Raw genomic sequence first — 18,259 nt, forward strand, 5'->3', positions numbered from 1 at the left:
GTCTAGGAGCCTGAATGTTCTCAAAACAATATTGCCCCACCGGCGACAGCCCTTCAACAGTCTCAAAACATCCCTTTGATTTGATTGGTGCATCATTTCTGCTTCATCTGCCATTGGTCTAGGAGCCTGGATGTTCTCAAAACAATATTGCCCCACCGGCGACAGCCCTTCAACAGTCGTTTTATGGAATATATGTATATATGCACACACTCACCATGCACACCTATAAAATCACTATTTTAATTAAGTGCACAGTACGATTTGAAATAATAACAATAACAGCGATTAATGCTGCAGTTGTGTGGCAGATAACCTGTGATTCTTGGTTGTCCTTTAACACCACGAAGCTAGTTTGTGGAATTGGTCAAGAGAGATCAAAGGCTTTCACCATCTATTATTCAATCATTTGTAAGCAGCATTCAGAGCAGTCATTCCTCTGTGCAAAAATAACACAAATGCATCTTACCCAATAGGATCCGATGATCTTTTTCATCCAACTGGCCATTAAGCTCTGGCACCACCTGTTCTTTAGGCTCTACATCTTCACTGATCAATACAGCCTTTGTGTTGGTGTCCATGCTCAGTGAAAGCCTGGGCCCTGGAGGGACAGCAGCAGCAGCATCAATGTCCTCCTCATCCTCCTCCGACTCTTCGCTCTGCTTCAAGTCTTGGCTGCTGTCCGACTTAAGACTGCTCTTCTCTTTCAAGGAATCACCATCAGCTGGCTTCTCCTCTCCAAAGGAGATCTCACTGGCACTGCTTTGATCGCTCAGCCTTCCCAGGCTGATGGACTCCTGCTCTTGTAATGATTCCTCCACGTAGAGACCATTCTGGAACTCTTCATTCTCCGTTAGGTCTGCCTGGTCATGAAAGCTGACCCCAGAGGTGTAGTCCAGAAGCTCTAAACCTGATGAGTTGAGATCCCCTTCACTTCTCTCCTCACCAAAGGAACAGGTCACCGGAGTGCCCACACCACTCTCTTCATCTTCAGCACCTCCTGCAAGAGATGTGGTCTCCTCCTTCAGGCTCTCTATGCCCACCAATATCTGAAGGATGTGAGGGAGTAGATTGGAGAGGAAAGGCTGTATGCCTAGACGCACAATTAACTGTGCCACAAAGCAGTCTGTGTATAGGTAAAACCTCCCATGTACGTAGCAGGGGTTTTCATATGCGCCAATCAGTGGCTTCAGCAGGTACTTGTTGGCATTCCTTGGGCCCAAGGCTTTAGCTATGGGCTCAAAAAGATACCAGGCTGCATAGACTGCAGTGTTCTCTTCAGACATCAAAGAGAGAATAAATGGTAGAATGATCTCCAATCCCTCAGGGGTGACCTCATCAATGATGGCCACCAGCTGTTGCCAGAGCAGGAATACAAGCTCACGCCCTTGACGCTCGTCCTCTACTCTCCTCGACTGATAAATAGAAATGAACTTATGCAGGGACTGAAAATATGCAGGGAAGGGAATGACAGAGCAAAAAGGACTAAGAAGTTGGGCAGGACAAGGTGGAGGGAGGCCCTTTGAAATTAATTTATATTCAAATAGAGAAACCCGGGTGCTGACAGGAAAGTCCTTCAACAGCACTTTCTCTGGGATGCGCAACTGCAACAGAATCTCCAGGATATGCAGCAAAGGAGCCGGAATCTCCTTCACATGATATCTGCAAAGTTTCCGTGCAGTCAGGAAACGATGCAGCAATGTTGCCTGGGGCTGCATTGTTCGCATCCTGGATGCGAAGATCACCTCAGCAATCATTACCCCTAGAGCCTGCATGTCACGCTGGAAGTGATCTAACAAGCTCTGATGGTGTTCCAGTTGAGGACTTTTCAACTCTTTGATTTCACCATGTAGACCTTTAACCAAGAAGTTATTCAGCATCTCCAGCTCCTCTAGTGCCTGGGTCGGGTTGAAGGCCTCAGGAAGCAGGAGCCTTTGCTCACCCCACTCCAACTGGTCCCAGACCCCAGCTTTGTTTTTGTGATTTGACCTAATACCTAGAGCCCTAGTATCTGCCGTCAAGGAAGGAACGCTGCTGCCTTGACTAGAAACTTGCCTACCCAGCAGGTCTCCGGTCCGGCCAGCTGAGGGTATGGACTCTAAAGCCTCCATTCCTTGTTCCAGCTCTTCATCTGTAATGTTAACTTTGTCAGAGACCCAGATCGTTTCACAAGCAGTAGCCTCTAAAACTAACCCATTAACAGTGCTGGAAAGGGAATCACGAGGGTCCTCCCTTACAGTCATCTCCCTCATGCTCTGAATGATAGTCCGTGTAATGGAGGGAGCTTCAGAAGGAATCTGTCCAGGTTCTATTAAGCGCTTAGGATGGGGCTGTTGAAAAACCTGCACTACCCCACAGCTGGCTAAATGTGTGTGGTTGTCCACTAGATGGAGGCAAACATTTTTCTCCTTGATTGCTTCTTTTCCTGCCAACTTGTACCCAAAGGTGAGGTCAATCCAGTGGTGAAGATCCCGAGACACCTCCTTGCTCTCCAGCAGTGCCCGATGAACATTGATAAATTCTTCATAAGAACTACACCAGGCAGGGATGTCAAGGTCAGGCATGTCAGGGTGAATGGATCGAAAGATGGTGGGATCGGTGTAGAACTCAGGGATGCACTCATCAGGTGTCCAGCTCTGCATGCGCTCCATGCTGGCAGGATACTCATGAGGTTCCCACTGGGATCGCACATGACAGCACAGAACACTCTTGGGGGTCCTCCGTGCCTTGTACACATAATATGTGATGTCAGATAAGACATCTGAGATGTGATGGGGGACATGGGGCTGCTCCCCACCTGTTCCACCAGCAACAAAGGCTTGTTCGGTCATCTCATAGGTAAACTCTAGCTGTTTGTCTCCTTTGTTGAGTCGAAATTTAGACTTACGTAGGTCCCGGAACCTGCCGTGTTTAGTAGTAAAGTCCACCACCCAAGGCAAAACTGGATGATAATTGGGATCACCCATTCTGCGTCCTGCCAACCGATTCAGTTCCATAAGATAGTCAAAGTTGCTGACTTGTCCATGCACCCAGCCAACCACCAAGCGGCACAACTCTTCCTGACAAGTGGTGCACATCCTTTTCTTTCTTGGAACATGTTTTTTTTCTGCAGCTTCTCTCTCTAGCGTCATGTCCTCAACTACTGATGGCCTCTCAAATTCATTTAGATTCACCCGCAGCTGACTGCAAAGCTTCTCATCAACTGCCACATTGCGCAGGGACAACGACCCACAGGCTAGCCCAGCTTCATGGAAGGTTTTCATTGCTTGTAGAACATGAAAGATGATAAAAAGGATTTTGGCATAACTGTTGGCAAGCTTTGCAGGACTGAAGGTAACAATATCATACAAGGAGTATTGCACGTATGGCTGAATGATATAAAGCACGTGGGTAGACTCCAGCAAGGCATCCGCCCGGAGGATGTTGGGACAGGATGGAGCTCCCCGTGCTACAGGGATAGTGTCTTTGGCAGGTGAGAGACAGGGAGTTTCTTTGTCTATCAGAATGAAATTGAGTCCGTAAACATTCTGTAGGGCCCTTCTGAGTACATCAAGGGCTTGGACCTTTGATCTCACACCTGTGCCCTGGTATGGCTGAACGTATATCCTGTGAGCTTTATCCCACAGGTTTTTGTAGTTCTGAGATGCCACATTCTGCATGAATCCGACAAAAGTCCCTGAGCCAACTGTCGATTCGTCTTGCCAGCCTTCATGGCCAGTGAGAGGATAAGTCAGCTGTTCTTTTCGTAAACCATAAATGTCCACTCTTGTCCAACCTGCTGGTAACTTGGCCACAGTTCGATTTAAAAATGTCTGGAGTTCTATATCGCTCAACCCCTCTGGCCTTGGGCAGATGCTGGGCAGGAGTTTGCGCTCTTTTAGGTTTAGTACCCATTTCAGAGGAACAAAGGCGGCAACATGAGTTCCTTCAGCAGCAATGGCCAGTTGGCGTGGGTCAATATTTAGGTCACTCTCCACCTTGCTTACAAGCCACTCCATGCTGGCGCATGGCAAGGCTCAGGAAGGAGGCTTAGGGTCCTCCGGCCATTTTCCAGTTCCAGCTGTGAGGAAAACAAACATGCAGTGTGTTAGAAGTGAAGAAGGTGCCAGCAGCCATTCCAACAATGTTACCACATCCCCAGAAATACCTGGCACCTATGTGAGAAGTCTTAATTATACTAGTTAAACTGAGCACGAGATTTCTAGAGAAAGCAGATCAAGAGTATTTACATGTAACTGAGGATCTGCCATCACATAGTCCACACAATGTTTAGTCTGCAGATTCCCTTCTCTGGCCCCATTTCACCTCAAACCTCTGGCGTAATTATGCAGTCCCCAAACTCTTCTTAGTCCCCGCATGTATACTGCCTCTTCTGCCTGCAGACTACATCACCCACAGGATCCCTCTACTGCATAAGACTTCATTTTCTAGACCTCTTGCAAGCAGACTCACTACTCGGACCACCACACAGGCTGCAGACTTCCCATTCTACTTGTTACCACACTGCAGACCCCCCGCGCTGTACTTAGTACGCATACACACTCGTAAATTGAAGACTATAATCTCCCTTCTGTAGCCCAGACCTCAAATATCTTTCCGAGTCCCCAAGACCGCAGATTCTCTATTATTTCCCTTTTCTGCCCCACACATCATTGCTCTACTAAAAGGATCAGTGGTATATCTGCACGCTCACTTTCTTGGTGTCCACATTCCTGTGTTTATATTTTATGTTATTGTATTGATATGAAATAAGCATGAGTGTGACACTTATGTTGTCGCTTGTGTCTATCTCATCTATTGCTTTCGGTGGTGAATGAGCGCTTTCGCTAGTGAAGGCATTGTGTATGTCTTTGAATGGGGGGGTTGTACATATAGAAAGGGGGCTAGCGGTTGGAGCAGTGACAGTTGTACATACTTAGGTTTTGGATGCTGTTGGAAATAAATGCTGGATTATACAGATTATCTGCAAATCTGTTTCTTTTTACCTGTGTGCCTCCCACTTCCTACACTGGAGACAGGCGGGCACGAAGTCAAGCACTGGATTTACAACGGCTTTGGGTTTTTAGGTCTCGCGACCTATCAATGCGCGCATGCGCATCGAGCGGAGCGAGAATTCAAGTCGGCAAAATCTTCATGAAACCACCAGCTTTTTGCCTGGCGTTTTCATGAAGTTCATGTGAACCACGTGTTCAAACATGAACGCGCATCAGCCTCCCTCCATTTGCCGCACAGCACATCAAAGGGCTTCGCCCAGCGTGCGCTCTGCGGCTTCTCGGCTTCTCCTCCCCTAATTACGCCGCACACAGCCTTCCTTGCATTTCTCCTCCCCCTCCCCAGCCAGCTTCCCCCAGGCCGTGTTCCCTCATCCCTTGCACCCCCTCCTCCTTCAGGCCCCCACCATTTGCTTCCATTTGCTTTTGCCCGTAGTTGGTCTCCACAGGCAGTCTTGTTTCGTCATTGCTGGTCTTTCGCTGCCCCCTCTTTCCACTGACACAGATGTATCTTTCTATCTCTTCTTTCCACTGCTCGTGTCATTTGTTCCCTCTCTCCTTCCGTTCCTCTCCATCACTCTCTCTCTCTCTCTCTCTCTCTCTCTCTCTCTCTCTCTCGCTTGAGGTTAGCGTTTCACCCCTGCTGTCTCATCTAGATCGCAATCTTTCTCTCACACGCAATCCCCACACACTTGCACTTCTGTTTTCTTTCCCGTCTCTCTCCCCACCCCCTTCCTCGATCTCTCTCCGATCCCATCTCTTCCTCCTACTTCTCCCCCCCCTCCTTCTCATCCTCTCTCCCCCTCGTGCTCATCCTCTCTCCTCCCATCTCGGTCCTCTTCCCTTCTTGTCATTACTTTCCTTCCTTTCCGCCTCACACCAGTTCCGTGTCCTCTCTGCGCATCTCTTCTTCCACACCAGCGTCCAGCACAGTAGTTTTTGCTCACACTAACTCGCTATCACACAGTCATCAACACACAACATAGCCTGTTCCTGGTATCTTATCTCCTTTGTTTCGGAACTCATCTGAGATTTTTGTAATTCTGCTTTTTGTTTGCCGCTTTCTTTATCTGTACATCAATGCGGTGCTCTAGTTGAGAATGCCAATTGCTAGGTGCGCTGATGTTCCCCTCACGAGAACGCGATAACACAAAACAAGCCCCAGAGAATTTAAGCTTGACTATGAAGAGGAGATTAAAAAGAAAACAAGCATTGGCATAGCCAATAGGTCTCGCTTGTGGGACCTTACAAGTATTTTGTTTTGCAGCACAATATCCTTGTTGCTTAATCGGATATTGTGCTGCAAAACTAAATACTTAGAAGGTCCCACAAGCGAGACCTATTGGCAATGCCAATGCTTGTTATTGGATATTAGTGTTTCCTGTATCTCACATTCGTTTCATCAATGCCATTGGGCATCCCTTTGATTTCATTGGTGCATCATTTCTGCTTCATCTGCCATTGGTCTAGGAGCCTGGATGTTCTCAAAACAATATTGCCCCATATTTTGAGAGGTGATTGCTTTTGGCCACCATGCCCACATACGGAAGCTGATCGTAGTGTATCATCAAAGCTCATTTTTGCGCACTCCCACAGACAGAAGCCAATTGTAAGAGTGTCGTTTTGGTGTACAGTGCTTCTGCAGCAATATTTCAAGACAGTGGGAGTTTACGGCCTGCATATCGTTAACAACCCCATATCCATGCCACATCGTACAAATCTACTCCGGACAGCAGTGACTACCTTTATCATTTTAACATGTTGTGTATGGTGCACAATTAATCCAAGCTCTGTTTAATCCTACGGTAATGCACACTTCCCTACTGGACAGCGGTCACTACCTTTAATATTTTAACATGTTGTGTATGATGCATATTTATTCCAAGAGCTGATTAACTCTACGGTGATGCGCTCAAGGGTGGCTCATCTGTTAAAGGCGGAGGAGCGTCGCCCAGAGGAGGAAAAATAAAAATTATAATAACATTATTATCATTTTTTTTTTGTAGGTACGGGGCTGAGTTAGGGCAGGCTGTTGGCACAGTGAGAGGGGGCTGCATGATGGTTTAGTCGTCCATCTTGGGCCAGCCAAACAGTCTTGCATAACTTGGCATGTTCCCCACCAGGCTGTAATGCACAGCCTGGTGAGGAACATGCCCAGGCTCCCACTGCCTGTCTAAACCACAGAAGTCAAACCACCCACAACGCTGCATTGCAATGCTGTGATTGGCTTAGGGGAGTCTCGGTGTGCTTCCTGGTTCCAGCTGGAGCGGAGGGACGACGGACACGGCGAGGAGTTAAGTGTTTTTTATTTATTTTTGTTTTTGCCAGATGCTACTGGATGCGCACACCTCTATCCTAGACTGCGGTGACTACCTTTGTTATTTTTAGTGTACTAGGACTGGGTTTTCCCCTATTTTTCATACTTGTACCATTTCTACCACTATGTCCGGCATTGTACCTCCTCCTGCATTTCTCACTACACCTGGGGAGCCACCCAGGGACTGGGAAACATGGGAGGCTGTTTTCTAGCATATGTGGAATTTTTTGAAGGTGAAGAATGTGACCCTGGGGGAAAGTTGGCATTATTGAAGCATTGTCTTGAGGGTATTGGTTTGAAGGAATATAAGAATGTACCAGTTTTGGTTAATCCAGGAAATATCAATGTTTATCATTATACTTCCAAACAGTTCTGTTATCGGTACAGGAAGAAAACCAATGTGGTAATGGACAGATTAATTTTCTATTCTAGAAAGCAGCGTCCCGAAGAATCTATTTAAGACTATTTTCTGTACTCTAGCTGCCATGTAAGATTTTAAGCACATCTCTTATGAGCAAGTGCTAAGAGACCGATTTTTATGAGAACCAATAATTAAAACAAATACAGGAATGATTGTGGACCAGTACTGACATGTCTCTCAATGCTGCTATCGACATCACCAGAGGCATTGAACACTCTGAAAAGTTTGTGTTGGTGTTGTGAAAAGTGACGTCCACATTGTAAGTAAGGATAGATCAAAAGGGACGACATCAAATCTAATTGGCAAAAACATGATTGGAGAAGAAACGTTCCCCTTTGTTTTAGATGTGGCAGTAGTGCGCACCTCCGCAATGCAAAAATATGTCCTGCCGTTGAATAAATGTGTTCTAGGCGTGGTGATAGAGGGCATTTTGGCAGAGTATGCATGTCAGCTTCAAGGGCAGTGAACATGGTACAGGGTTATGAGGAATATGACAGTTCTAATGACAGTAGTGAACCTAACTTCAATGCACTGTTAAGCATAGGTTGAGGTTCTTACTCGACCAAATTTCCATCATGTGTAGTAATATTGATGGGGTTGCACTATGTGTACTTGTGGACTTTTGTGTCTTGTACACTATTATTTGAGAAACTATTGTTAAGGAAAACTGGCCTAATAAAAAACTTTTCCCTCCTGAAGTAACACCAAGAGGGTACACTGCCCATAACATTGATTTGGTGGGCTTCTTCTGGGCTAAAATAGAATTTTCTGGACAGCAAACCTTGTTGGGGTGGCCTCACCAAGAAGAAATGGTGATTAAATGACATCCTACAGCTTCTCCTCCTCTTGACACTATAGCAGCAAATGTTACTGGGGATGGGGACATATCGGATTTAATTCAGGATCTTAAATCACAGTTTCCCAATGTATTAAATGTATTCAATAGCAAGTTAGGAGAGTACCGAGGATTCAAGCATCACATTAGACTACATGAGGGTTCTGTTCCCATTCGCCCTAGAGTGCGCAAAATACCACTGTCCTATAGAAGCAAACTTAAAGATATCCTACATGATCTCTTTCAAAAAAACATTATTGAACCTGTTGAATCTTCAACATGGGTTTTTCAGATTGTTATTTCTGTCAAATCTTCAGGTGAGGTGAGGCTTTGCATTGATTTTCGCAGTCTTAACAATGCTATATGGGTGGATGCTCATCCTTTGCCTAATTTACATGCAATGGTCACCACTTAGCAGGAGCGCAAGTGTTCTCATGCCTTGATCTCGCAAGTGCATATCACCAAGTCGTCTTGGACGAGGAATCGAAGAAGCATGCAGCATTTACAACTCCAGAAGGGCTATTGAGGTTTTGTCGTATGCCGTTTGGCATCGCCAGTGTGGCATCTGTCTTTGAGAGGTTGATGAAGGAAACTCTTGATGGCGTGGAATGGGCAGTTGCTTTCCAAGACGGCATATTGGTTTATGGTTAGGATGCGGAAAAGCAGATCACAATTTAAAGATAGTTTTGGCAGCTTTGTCGGCTAAAGGCCTCACATTACGATCTGATAAATAAAGGTTTAAGCAGAAGGAAGATAAGTATTTAGCCAAGGCATTAGTGCCATTGGTATTAAACCCAAGCGGAACCACGTTGAAAATATCACCAATGCTCTTATTCCCACTTCCAAGGAACAATTGGTGGCATTCCTTGGATTAACTGAACTTTACTCAAAATGTATCCCCAAACTATGCTGCCAAAGTAAATCCCTTTAGATGTTTATTTTAAAAAATACAAAGTTTGTTTGGACTGAGGATATGTCCATTGCATTTAAAACATTGAAAGAGTTTATTGTTTGAAACCATTTGAAATTGGAAAGCAGTGTTTTGTGATGGTGGATGCCAAAAATTGTGGTTTTGTTGGTGTGCTTATGCAAAGAGATAGAGGCAAGGAATTGATAGTTGCTTATGCCTCTGGGACTTTGCCAGATGCAGAAAAGAATTACTCTATAATAGAGAGAATTCCTGGGAAGTGTGTGGGGTACTGAGCATTTCAGGACCTTCTTATGGGGAGCTAAATTCATTCATCATTAAAACGGACCACACACCTTTGGTTTACAAGATGGCACTTGGTGGAGGGTGTTTTCTGTCTGCGTGGTTGGCTAGATTAGCATTTAGGCTACAAAATGTCTAGTACCAATTAGAATTTGTGCATGGGAAGATTAATGTGCATGTCGATTGCATGTCCAGACTACCTATCCCTGCGGATGTAAATGATTGTGAGGTCGTTGATAAAGAAGACTGTGAGGTAGCATTCACCCTACAAGATGTTAACTTTATCGGAAATGAACAACCCATTGTCCAAGAAGCTAAGTGGATGGAAGTAATGGAAAGAGATGATGAACTAAAACAGCGGATTTTAAATGGATGCACAGAGGAAAGGAAGATGCATAGAGAGTTAATGGGGTATTCCAAAGTGCAAGAGGAATTGGCAGTAGAAATTGGCATTGTGGTACAGGGTGATAAATGTATCCCTCGGTTTAACCTGAGGGAAACGATTGTGGACATAGCCCATGAGGGTCACATGGGAATCTCATGCACATCTCATGCACCAGGAGAGGTTTCAGGTGGCCTGGGGTGGACTTGTTTGTAAAGCATCAGATAAGGTTATGCGCCAAGTGTGTTTCGTCAGCCAAGGCCATGTATATTGTTGAATTTCCAGATGCTCCGTGGCGGAAATTGGGATTAGATATCATTGGTCCATTTGCAGTCGTACCTAGACAGGAAGCTTTTAGGATTGTGTCGATTGATTATAATTAGTCCAAATGGGCACAGGTTAAAATGGTAAAGGAAGTCACTTCACAGAACGTTGTTGAGTTCTTAGATGAATCTTTTTGTAGGGAAGGTATACCTCAGGAACTTGTAACTGATAATGGCCCTCAATTCTTCAGGGCATTTATGGAGAACTACTTGGAGAAATGTGGTGTGACAGATAGAGGAGTATCAGTATTCCACCTTCGGCTAACAGTCAAGTCGAGAGGTTCAACCGCATTGTCAAGGAAGCGATCGAGTTAGCTTTAAGGGGAGGGCTCAACTGGAGAAATGAGTTGCAGTCTACGTTGTTCACATATAGGACTTCACCCAATTCTGTATCTAAAGTGAGTCCCTTTGAATTATTGAGAGGATACAAACCTAGTACTAGGTTGGTTCTTTGGTGGTTGAAGAACAAACGCAATGTTGTTGATGAGATTGCAGAGGTGGTTACAAAGGAATTAGACGCAGAGTGGAGGAGTACAAAAACAAAATGAAACATGAGGTAAGAAAGAGAAAAGGTCCTGTGAGCAAGCAAGGTGTGAAAATAGGTGATTTAGTATGCATTAAAAAAAGGGAAGATGGATGGTAAAGAGTTGAGCCATGTGGTCAGACCCCACTCAAGCCACTGCGGTGCTCAAGAATGCAGTACAAATAGATGATTGTAGTGTCTGGAACCTTAACAGGGTTTCTTTACTAAGAGGGGAGAAAGAGTGTTCAGACCAACATTGGAGTAATGTTTTCTTGGATGTTGGTGAACAACAGTGTGAAAAGGATCCCAGATCTGATGCGGGAAACAGTGACAAGGACATCTCTAGGAGTGTGAGGTCCTGTCATCCATCAGAGAGGTTCCAGGACTATATCAGTGGTTGAAAAAAAACATTTAATTCCATATACAAGGGGGAGGTGTGTGGTGTATGTGCACGCACACTTTCTTGGTGTCCACGTTCCTGTGTTTATATTTGATGTTATTTTATTGTTATGAGATAGGCACGAGCGTGACACTTATGTTGTCGCTCGTATCTATCTCATCTATTGCCTTCGGTGGTGAACAGATGCTTTCGCATTGTGTATGTCTATGAATGGGGTGTATATATATATATATAGCAGTTAAAGCAGTGATGGTTCTACATAGTTAGGAAGTGGATGCTGTTGGAAATAAAATATGGATTATATAGATTATCTGCGACTCTGTTTCTTCTTACCTGTGTGTCTCCCGCCTCCTACAGGATCCCTTCACTCTGATGTCTCTGACAGCAAACCTTCCTTATAATCTGGCGAGTCAATCTCTCTCCCCAACCCTTACTGTAAAATACCTTGTTCAGGTCCTGCTTCCTCCATGGCGTGCCCTCACCAACTCATTTGTTCTACATGGTGTGATACTGAACGGATTGCGGGGGGGATGGGTGTGAGTGTTAGCGGGAGGATGGGAGGGAAGGGGAGTTGGATGTTTTGTTACCTGCTTTATTGATTGGAAGACGACTGCATCTAGGAAGAATGTGTGTTAAATAGCTTGAGTCCCACGGCGCTATGCTGCTCGGCGACGGAATAAGGACACCTGACTCAAGAAAGACTGTGCACTGCACGCTGACAGTGCAGGGGCTACCACTGCCTAGCTGGAAGATGACGTAATGTTCTATTGTATTTCCATTTATGAATTGGGCGGTATGAGCGCATCATGCATTTAACGGTGAAGTGAAACAACTGTATTTCCTCTCAACAAAAAATTCAATAAAATCCGTTTAAAAAAAAAAAATTGTGCGATACTGAACTGCTTTACAGCTGTGCATGTAAAACCCCTTCTTAAGAAACTCAACCCGGACCCTCTTTAATGTCCATAACTGCCACTCACTCAAGTCTCCTCTATCTGGCCAAAGCTATTGAGAAATAGGTTTCCTCACAGCTGATTAAATACATCTTAGAAAAAGACTTGTTGGGAATTCTTCAGGCCAGGTCACACTACTACATCTACAACACCTGTTGTGACCAGTTATCTAATCTGCACTTTCGAAAATGGCCAATCCGACCACCTCCTATTACTGGATTAAACTTTCGCCTTTGATACAGTTGACCGCGAAATTCTCCTTGGCAGCAAGGGTCTCGATGGAACTGCAGTGGTTTGCCTCATATCTCTCTCAGAGTTCCCACTCAACTGGTCAAAATTGGACAAACGCCTTCTTTGATCCTTCATCCATCAGGTGCAGCATTCCTCATGTCTCCACTTGAGCACCCATCATCTTCAATATCTATGGTGTACCCCTGGGTGGCTTCCTTAAGGATCTTGGCACCTCATTCCACCAATACACAAATGAGTCCCATGTCTTTGTCAAACTGGACTCCCCTAAATGCACTGACGACTACATTTCTTCTACTTGCCTTCAAGTCTGACACAGATAACAACCATATCTAGGTTGCATTCCTTAAACTGGCGGCACCACTAATTTGGTAACCTCTGCCAAATCTATGTGCTTCCTGCTTGACTGTAACCTTAATATTAAAAATCACATCTAAGCTATGGCTAAATCAACCTGGTTCTGTTAAAATCTAGATCGTGGCGTAAACATTATCGGCGCCATCTTGTCTCTTTTCAGATCCATGCGTGCGCGTAAGCAGCAGCCATTTTGAATGCCATGATCTCCCTGCCCACTGTCGATAGCCAGCGCGTCTTCCCCCCCTCGCCCTCTGCCTCTTAAGCATCCCCCGCGCTCGGACAGCCCCCGATCTCTCCTGCCTGGGCCATAACGCACCTCCAGCGCGACCCTGCCTCCGAGCCACATCCCGTGCCGAAACCCCCACACTCTTTCATCTCATCCATAAAACGGGCCCTTTGATAACCTCTTCCTCCTTGCCCGATTGTCCGGCCCGACCCCAGGCCATCACTTAGCCCAACAGATGCGGTTTATTGTCCCTACAGTAGGACCTCGCCTCACATCAAAGGAGCGGGGATTAATCAATGCCCTCACACCCCTAGATCCGATCGATCGCCCGCATTCCTGTTCCCAGCGGAATGTCCAGCTGCGCGATAGCCATCATGCTGAGATTGGGGTGGGGACTCCTACTGTAGATATGTGTGGGAACGGGCCTGAACCGGGGATTCCAAAGACGCCTTTTCCGTACTTCAAAGCATTACCAAGAATGTGTTGCATGTAATAAAGTAATAAACCAGTGTATAAGAGGCCAGGCCTCAGAGATGTTGAGAGAGCACCTCGAGAAGATACCCTGTTGTCTGATTTGACGTGTTCTGTTCCGTCGGAAATAAACTCCTGTTTCCTGCCTTCCAGTCTCCAGCGCCTGCCTCTTTATTTGGTAATCGTGAGTTGGGTGAGAAGCGGCTAACGCCGGGCAAATATGGGAAAGGGGTAATCGACCGGACCTGCCTGAACCTTTTTTCATCAATTGGCGTCCCAAACGTGGGGCCCATCAGCGACACGTGGATCCAGTGGGAGAGGTCCCAACGACAGAGTGAACGACTGCAACGATCGGGAAGTGCACCTGCCCGATAGACCCTCGTCTGGCAGCCGATCATCCGAACTTCACTGGTTCCGAGCAGACCTCTCTCGAGTGATCTACGGTCCTGACTGGGAACCATCAGGAGTGCCACAGCAATTACGGAGAATAGAGGACAATCGGGCGCTGGAAGCGGAAGACGAGAAACTGTCCATACGGTCCGGGTAAGGTCGTGTAACACGACAAACTGGGAAATATTTGATTGTTTGATTGGAAAATACTAGTATTGCTCTCCGAATTGTTGGTTCTCTTGGAGATTCTCTGTCTGCAAACGGAGAGGAATAAAAGTATTCTCTCTTCCTTTGCAGGTAGTGAAGGGTAGGTAACGCAGGCCTTTGCCCCCGTTGTAATCCGTTGTGCCTATCTTTCTCCCCCACTGATTGATTGTTTGCCCGAACATTGTTTGTTCGAGGATTGTTTTCTCGAGAATTCTCTGTCTACAAACGGGGAAGGATAAAAGTATTCTGTCCTCCTTTGCAGATAGTGAAGAATAGGTAACGCAGGCTTTTGCCCCCATTGTAACCCGTCGTGCCTATTCCTTTCTCGCCACTGATTGTTTGATTGAACGGACATTAATTGTTCGATATTGGTTCTCTCTTTGGGTATTCCCTATTTGCGAATACTGCAGAATAGAAATATTCTGTCCAGTCTTCGCAAAGTAGTGAAAGATAGGTAGTGCAGACTTTTGTCCCCATTGTAACCCGTCATGCCTATCTTCTCCCCATTGGTCAGTAGTTGGTTCAGCCCGGACCGCTTATTAGAGGTGGATCATCCGGCTCATCTGGAGGACACCCCTAATAAGGATATGTTTTTAAAATATGGACTAGTCGCCGTAGCTTATAGTAAGTTATGGAATAAATATACTAAAAAGGATCAGGAAAGTCAGTGGCCACTGATAGGATCTTCCGATGACGCAAAAATTAGCGTGCTGGAAAGAGCCCTTTGTAACAATAAAACCACGCCCACTATGCTTGATAGTTTTGGCATGTGGCGCAAAGAAGCAGAGCAACGAAAGAAAAGAGAAGAAGCACGAATAGGAAAAGAGTTACGAAAGGCAGCCCACCTGGCCGCTAAGAAACTAGAAGAAGAGATAAAAGAAAGAGAGGAAGCCAGACAAAAGCAGGAATCTGAGTCGACAGGCCAGTGCCCTGTTAGGACCCCCTCTACACTCTACCCTGAGCTGCCCTCCAAACAACGGGCGAACGATGAGTTGCTGCTAGGTCCTCCGATCATCTATATGCCCCCCCCATATGCCCCCTCCCAACCCCTAGTACAGCACTTGCCAGCTCCGAGTGCAAATGAGAATAACCTTGGAGCTAGTGCCCCAGCCCTCACGGCCTCCGCTCCGGCCGCATTAGTAACGACATCAGATGAACCCGAGACTAGCAAGCAGCCACCGGCTAGACTGAATAGATTGATCAAAGATGAGCGGGAGGGAATTGACAAGATAGTAAAGGCACTGGTAGAACGGAAGGAGAGCGAAGAATACACGATGGATATGCACAATTCACATGCCGGTAGCCACAGACGGCATTTCATTTTACGGTTTAGTTACCACACCCTGAACGCATATGAGGATAGGTATCAGAATCGGGGTCCTGCTAAACTGACAGCGTTATATAGAAAAGTCGATATTGGAGACGAGGCCGAGCGTGACGCGGCGGACCTCTTCATGCAAACGCTTGAGGTTTTCCGCCACCTCACGGAACAGAAACCAGAAGTTAAGATTACAGTTCCCGAAACGACTGGGTCCTCATCAGAAGTAGACAACACTATGATGCCTATCAGAGAAGCCGCCCCCTACTGGGTTCCCCCACGAGGTCAGGGAACGAACGACGATATCAACTATGCAGATGCAAAGGGGAGGGTCGTGTACAACTGGGTTTATCAACCATGGGATCGGCAAGATATTTTAACTTTTAGGCAAACCCTGCCCGATTTAAGAAAGAACCCGACAGCATTTTATACCGAACTAGGTACAGCCTTGGGCTCAACCATAATGACTCTAGCGGACATTGACTTGTTTTTCGGGTTATGTCTGCCGGCTGATGTGTGGAAGCAAATCCGAAAAGCCGACCACACAGATCTGTTCGGACATACCTGGAATCAACTCAGTGAACTAGATAGGCAGCGGGAGCCCGGAAAGAAACCTGTAAAAGACATACTGGAACTCCCGGACAAAATAGTTCAGAAGCTAAAGACATTGATCCCAGAGAAGAAGGTAGACTGGTCGGTAGTCACGGCTTGCCGTCAGAAACCCCAGGAAGACGTATCAGAATACTTCTGCCGATTTGAGACGGTGTTCTCCGACTACAGTGGCCAAGACATGACCACTGCAACCGGACAACACCTATTCGTGCAAAACTACGTAAAGGGTCTATCGCAAGTGGTCTCCCAAAAGTTACAGAAGAGCGAGAGTAGTTGGGGGGCCTCCAAACCTGCAGCTATCCTTCAGATGGCTCAGTATTACGAACACCAAAAGAACGAGAACGAGAGGGCGACTGAGAAAAAGAAAAAGGACTTGAAAGAACGAGTGATGATTGCTCAATTGCAAGGAGTGACGACAGGAAGGGAACGGTATAGAGGAAACTACCAGCCGAATGCCCCTAGAAATTCACCCCCTAGAGACCGCACACCCACACCCGGCGCTCCACGAACAGACCTCGATGAGAACCAGTGTGCGTTTTGCAAAGGATTTGGCCATTGGAAGTCTCAATGCCCGGTCCTCCTGGAAATGATTAAAAATAAAGAGACAAGGGACATGGCAAATGGCCCCAGGACTAGAGGGCAGGGACGAGGGCACACCCACGACACCAACAATGACAGACCTGGCAGACCGAACACATTTGACCGCCCCCGACAGAATCAGTGCCAACAGTCTGACTGCGACAACGCTCACGACTTTGCATAGGACTGCCAAGGGCAAGGAAGGGATCCAGTCGAGCTCTATGTTGACCAGCAAGGTCCTTACGTCACCGCTAAGGTCCTAGGTACGAAGTCTCCATTTCTGGTAGACACTGGCGCGACACGTAGTGCGTTATCTAAACGACTGATTCCAAGGGCACCCTTGTCTGGCTCACACATAACATCAATAGGCTTTGATGGAACGCCCTCCACTAACCCTTTATCCGCACCGGTTTCCTTCGACTTGGACAGTAACCCCACTGACACGACGTTTCTGCTTTCCTCCAACACCCCCGATGCCATTATGGGACTTGACTTACTGAAGCATTTCCGAGCTACTATCAGGTGTTCACAGGACGGGGTTCGAGTCATTCTGTACGATAACCCGACTCTGCTCAGACCTCATCATGCACGACACATGCTCTCCATCTCTGACACTGACGCATCCTTACTTGACTCTCTACCTCTGTATCTATGGGCTAAAACTGACGCTGATGTAGGACGAATAATGATCGACCCCGTGCGCATAACTGTCCGCCAAGATGCGATACTCCCAAAACTCCCACAGTATCGGATATCGCCCGAAGGTGAGAAGGCATTGGTAATGATAATCCAGTCCCTGGTAGAGGCAGGAGTGGTAGAGGAAGTAGTCAGCAATATTTGCAACAGCCCTATCCTACCCATTGTGAAGAAGCAGGGCGAAGGAGATGAGAAAGCGTACCGCTTCATCATCGACCTTCGAGAGGTCAACAAGGTAGTTGTACCTCAGTACCCCGTAGTCTCAGATATCGCCACCATTCTGACCCTGATTCCTTCCACAGCCACCACCTTCACTGTAATAGACCTCAAAAACGCTTTCTTCTCCATCCCCATCCACCCGGACAGCCGCTACCTTTTCAGCTTCACGTTAAAATCCCGCTCATATAGATTTTGTAGAGCTCCCCAAGGTTACACAGAAAGCCCCAGCATCTATAGCCAGGCCCTCAAGAGGCAGCTGGACGCCGTTCAGCTACCGGAGGGAGTGGTGTTGGTACAGTACGTCGATGACATCCTTTTGGCGGCCGACACCACTCCACTTGCGGTCACAGCAACTATCCAACTCTTGCACTTCCTTGCGGAAAATGGCCACAAGGTCTCCAAGAAGAAGTTGAAATTCTGCCAACCCCAGGTCACCTACCTAGGCCACCTCTTGTCCAACTTACACCCGATCGAATTCAGGCCATTCTAGACACCCCTGTCCCAAAGACCCAGAAACAAGTCCGCTCCCTGGTAGGCCTCACCTCCTTCTGCCGGCAGTGGTTGCCAAATTTCAGCCTTATTG

General features: G+C 46.6%; 2 protein-coding genes across 3 annotated transcripts in view; one reads left to right on the forward strand and one right to left on the reverse strand.

Annotated features, from left to right (window-relative positions):
* The window catches only part of WDR81 (WD repeat domain 81), a 187,134-nt gene that overhangs the window by 160,037 nt on the left and 8,838 nt on the right, over positions 1 to 18,259 (reverse strand). The window contains exon 2 of one of the 2 annotated variants that reach the window (XM_078680153.1): positions 467 to 4,057. The exons of the other annotated variant lie outside the window; for it this stretch is intronic. Coding sequence (XP_078536279.1) covers positions 467 to 3,995 — 3,529 coding nt within the window. The 5' untranslated portion in view covers positions 3,996 to 4,057. The remainder of the gene's footprint in view (positions 1 to 466; positions 4,058 to 18,259) is intronic. 2 annotated transcript variants of the gene reach the window in all.
* Positions 1 to 18,259, forward strand: part of CRPPA (CDP-L-ribitol pyrophosphorylase A) — a 274,423-nt gene that overhangs the window by 156,318 nt on the left and 99,846 nt on the right. The gene's annotated exons all lie outside the window — the stretch shown is intronic.

Source organism: Lissotriton helveticus, chromosome 3_1 (assembly GCF_964261635.1).
Source record: "Lissotriton helveticus chromosome 3_1, aLisHel1.1, whole genome shotgun sequence".
Taxonomy (NCBI): Eukaryota; Metazoa; Chordata; class Amphibia; order Caudata; family Salamandridae; genus Lissotriton; species Lissotriton helveticus.